We start from the raw sequence: 5,252 nt of genomic DNA, 5'->3' as shown, positions 1-5,252 counted from the left end.
AAACTATAAAAATGAAAACTGCCCTCCGACAAGTTTATCGGTAATGTCGGTGATTCCGAATAGCGAGCTTAAAATGGACAAGAAAGAGATGTGGAACGGAGAAGAGAGTGACAAAAAAACATTAACAGTCGCCTCGTCAACAGTGGTCACCATAACAAACATACCGATTATCAAAATCGAGTACGACAAGTCGGTCGAGTTAGACGAAGCGAGCCGTGACGTCAATGACAACCGCAACAACAACAACTCAAATAACAACATTAATAACATTTTTGCTGACATCAACAACTACAGTAACATCAAGAGCATTAACAGCAGACCGGTCGATAACATCAACAACACTCCAACAAATTACTTCAACGATGTTCCTTACACGGATTTGAAAACCGTATCTAGCAATTATTCAATTATCCGAGAAATACGGTTTTACGAGAGAATGTTAAGATGTGACGTCACCGAGCGGAAACAAAAAACTGATGATAACAATAACAACGACGCTAAAAACGGTGAAGATAATAATGATGACTCGAGCCATGTTAAATTTGACAAAAAGTTGTCACAGAATTCTCCAAACAGAACTTCAATTGATGATGCTAACAACATCAAAAATAAAAACAAACTAACAGAACAACAACAGCAACAACAGCAGCAGCTGCAACAACAACGTCAACAACAACAACAACAACAACAACAACATCAATACATCAAACAACATTTTCAGCAAAAGTTTCAGCAAAAAACCCACAAGTTATACTCTAGATACATGGTAAGCGATGTAGAACCAGCTTATGCATGGTGCACATCTTATGACAACTTCTACAAAAATCTACCATCTTGCATGTATGCCAACAACAACAGCAGTAACAACAACAACGACGACAACAACAACATTAACAACAACAACTACAACAACACCGAAGTTAGTTGCAACAATAGCACCAACATAATAGAAAATGTCGCCAACAATGATATCATGCCCCTATATCAAAATTCATATAATTCTCAGCAGATTCATAATCATCAACATATTTTTTATCAGCAGCAACAACAACAACTTATTCATCAACAAAATTTTTCGGTTCTTCCTTTAATGTACCCTCTTTCGCCGCCGGAGTCCTTGCCGAGTCCAGATTTTCAACATCAGCAGCAGCAACAACTACAACATCAGCAACAACAACATCAGCAACAACAGCTGCAGCATCCACAACAACATTCTCAAAACTTTTTCAAACTATCACCTCACTTAAATAAAAACCCTTTCATTCGAGCCGCGTTTCCTACAACCTCAAAATTAGCAACAACAACAACAACAACGTCACAAAACTTGGTAACCAAAACAACAACAACAACAAAAAAACAGTTTGTAGAACTTGAGGATGTTGTTGATGTTCCGAAAACTCCTGTGACTGGGAAACCCCGCCGGACACATCCGGGCTGTTCCACGATCAAATACAACAGGAAAACTAATCCTGAATTAGAGAAACGAAGGACTCATTATTGCCAATATTTTGGTGAGTTTTGAGGTTTTATTTTTTTTTTGTTTTGTTGTTGTTTGATGTTGTTGTTGTTGCTGTTGTTGTTGTTGTTGTTGTTGATGATGATGATGATGTTGTTGTTGTTGTTGTTGTTGATAATGATAATGTAGTAGTAGTAGTAGTAGTAGTTGTTGTTGTTGTTTTTGTTGTTGTTGTTATTGCTGAAACCTCTGAGAACTAATTAAGAAAGAGTTAATAATAATAATTTTAATTATTACTATTATATAATTATTATATTGTTATTTTTTAATAATAATAATATTATTGTATATTATTTATCATTGTAAAGGCTGTCGCAAAGCCTACACGAAGAGTTCCCATCTGAAAGCGCACCAACGCATTCACACTGGTCGGTTTGGATCTAATTATTTTTGTTATTTATTATCATGGTTGAATAATTTTAATTTTTATTACGAATTATTAATAATAAATAAATAAATAAAATTTAAAATGGAAATTTTTTACCGTTTTTTCTCACCACAAGGCGAGAAACCGTATCACTGCACGTTCCCGAACTGCTTCTGGAACTTCGCCAGATCCGACGAACTGACCCGACATATCCGAAAACATACCGGTGCCAAACCGTTCGTCTGCCAGGGATGTGACAGAACATTTGCCCGGTCCGACCATCTCTCTCTTCACGCCAAACGACATTTACCGAAAGTTCAACATATCGGTAACAGCCCCAGCGACGGTTAAAATATAAATTAAAATCGGTTAAAACTGATATTTTAGTTCAGTGCTGCTTTCGAAGTTTATCATACTGAATTACTGACAATAATATCGTTTAAGCGGTAAAAAACCGATTAAAATCGGTTATAAATTGATTATTTTTGGTTTGTGTCGTATCGGTATGTTAGATATTTTGTGTCATTTGTCGGATTTTGTATTATTTTTTTTATCAATTTGGAATAATAGTGACACGTCGTTTTTTCGATACATTCGTGTGACTTCATGAACTTTAACGAATAAAAATTTATGGAAGATTTTCAACGGTAATCAAAAATATTTTCTCAAATATGACAAAAAAAAATGAAAGAATGAACGAAAGAACGAACGTACCAACGAATGAATGAATGAATGAACAAACGAAAGGACGAGCGAATGAACGAACGAATAAAATGAATAAAAAATCACAGTAACACCGTCTCATGTTATCTTATAATTAAAATACTACTCAACAGAAAATATAGACAGACGTACATACGAACAAACAAACACACATACACACACATACACACACACACGCACACGTATGTGTTATTATTTTTATAGCGCTTTTTTAAGTCAAAACATCTCAAAAGCGCTTATTGCATACGCATAAGTCAGTCAAACTGAATACACACACACTCACTCACACACACACAAACACACACAAACACATAAACTATACTAAGATATATTAATCCGTATGATACACCCAAGCTATTATAGACTAGTATTGTACTTTTATGATACAATTATATATGTTTGTGTGTGTGTGTGTGTGTGTGCGTATGTGTGTCTGTGTGTGTATTTACATGTGTGTGTGTATTTACATGTGTGTGTGTATTTACATGTGTGTGTGTGTGTGTGTGTGTGTGAAAGAGAGAGAGAGAGAGAGAGAGAGAGAGAGAGAGAGAGAGAGAGAGAGAGAGAGAGAGACAAGGAGTGAGAGTTGCTATCACATCTTGTAAAATGTTCGAAAATTCATAATGCATGTTTGTGTGCGTGAATATCAGTGTGTGTCCGCGTGCGTGTTTGTGTGTTTGTGTGTGTAGTAACTAAATCCACAATATTGTCGCAAGATCGTAAACACATCCAAAGAATAATGACTCTCTCTTTCTCTTAATGTTAAGGCGGTCTTCGGTCATAAACTATTTTTTATAATGAGGATGATGGTGACCACTGCGATAGCGGTGTTGAGAAGGTTAATGATGATGATGATTACGACGGCGATGATGATGGTGATGTTTAAAAATGTTTGAAAATGAAAACAACATCAAACTCATCATTTTCATCAACATCAACAGACATCTTCCATATCAACATCATCATCATCATCGTCGTCATCATCATCATCATCACGTCAAATCACGTGACTTTCATTACTGGATCCCGTGAGAACCATTTATATAGCGCTTAACGTCGTTAGAATGGTTCCTCGAGAAGTGCCTTTCAGTAGTTTTCACTCGATTTGAACATGCAACTAATTAGAAATTATTTCAGCTACTAAATTTGATTCCAATTTTAGTAACACCTTCTCCTAACTGTGGTGACATGTTTGATGATGATGATGATGTGGGTGGTGGTGATGATGATGATGATGGTGATGATTGCAAAAAGGCTGTGATGATTCTTAAAGAATAATGGAAATTTCATTAATATGGAGAAACATATTCAAAAGCTTGTACAAAAAAATCGAAGCATATATACAATTATATATATATATATATATATATATATATATATATATATATAAAGAAGCACACATACACAGACACACACACACGTATATACACACATACAAGCATACACACACTACATACTTACATACACACACACACTACATACAAACATACGCACACTACATACAAACATACACACACTACATACATACATACACACAAACATACACACACTACATACATACCGACTTACCGACATGCACACAAGCATGGATATAAAAAAATGCATGTTATTTAGTAATGTTCCTATACCGACCGAGCAGCGATAATTGGGTAACGAATAGTTATTGTTGGCCGATCCTAGTGAGAGGATATGATGATGACGATGACGTAGAAGAAGTTGATGACGTCAAAGATGATGATGATGATGCAAATGATGTTCATTCGTCATTCAATCGTTCATTCGTTCGTTTGTTCGTTCATTTATTAATTTATTCATTTATTCACACATTCTTCTATTTTTGTTAAAATTTTAATCGTGTGTGTACCTGGTTTGAACCATATAATTAGAATAAATATAACGGCCTTCGCTCATTTTTGACGGTCGAGCAAGGAGCTTACTTCCGGAGGGGAATTGGAGGGTGATTTTTTATCGCCCAAGTCTAAAATTACGATCGTTTATTTACTAATTTCGGAATATTGCTTTTATTTAAAATGTTTTGAAAGGTGATACTAGATGCTGTTTTAGGATAGATATTGCTGTATGACGGTTTTTGCATTTTAAATTAAAAAAATTTTTTGTGAACCATTCTTCTAACACTTGACTCGTTAACAATTAACTGTAACCGGTAAGGGTAACTTAACAACATTAACGACGACTAATTAGTAATTAAATTATTAAACTCTAATAATTAAGCTAAAACTAAACTACTAATTCTAATTACTAACTAAAATAAATAACAGATAACACTAACGAACATTAACAGATAGACTACTAGAGACTACCAACCACTACACTACTACATACTACAACTACTACACTAACAGCACTTGTTCCTAAAATCCTAAATCCCATTGCTTGATTGGTTGTAAAATTTTTACTTACAATGCTTAGGCCTGGGAATAAAGAATATATTTTTTAAAATAACTAATATTCAATGATTTTTGCTAGTTATTCAATTATGTGGATAATTTCATATAATTAGAATAATTTGTCGTGCTTGGATTATTGGCTTACGAAATTGCATGGATTTTAACGAGCAAGCTATATGAAATATTTACTTCACTTAATATGCTTAAAACATTGTAGTAATTCTCTTTAATTTTATTA

The 5,252-nt window shown here is 34.3% G+C and overlaps 1 protein-coding gene across 1 annotated transcript; it reads left to right on the top strand.

The window, feature by feature from the left end:
• Positions 1 to 1,441: 1,441 nt before the first annotated feature.
• HELRODRAFT_128168 (hypothetical protein) lies at positions 1,442 to 2,198 on the top strand (the record flags this gene model as incomplete). The annotated part of the gene is made up of 3 exons (XM_009033768.1): positions 1,442 to 1,511; positions 1,825 to 1,884; positions 2,020 to 2,198. Coding segments are annotated over 3 exons (309 nt in total), but the record flags the coding sequence as incomplete, so codon positions are not given.
• Positions 2,199 to 5,252: the final 3,054 nt, after the last annotated feature.

This window comes from Helobdella robusta (genome assembly GCF_000326865.2).
Source record: "Helobdella robusta unplaced genomic scaffold HELROscaffold_97, whole genome shotgun sequence".
Taxonomy (NCBI): Eukaryota; Metazoa; Annelida; class Clitellata; order Rhynchobdellida; family Glossiphoniidae; genus Helobdella; species Helobdella robusta.
This window is presented reverse-complemented; position numbering and strand designations above follow the sequence as displayed.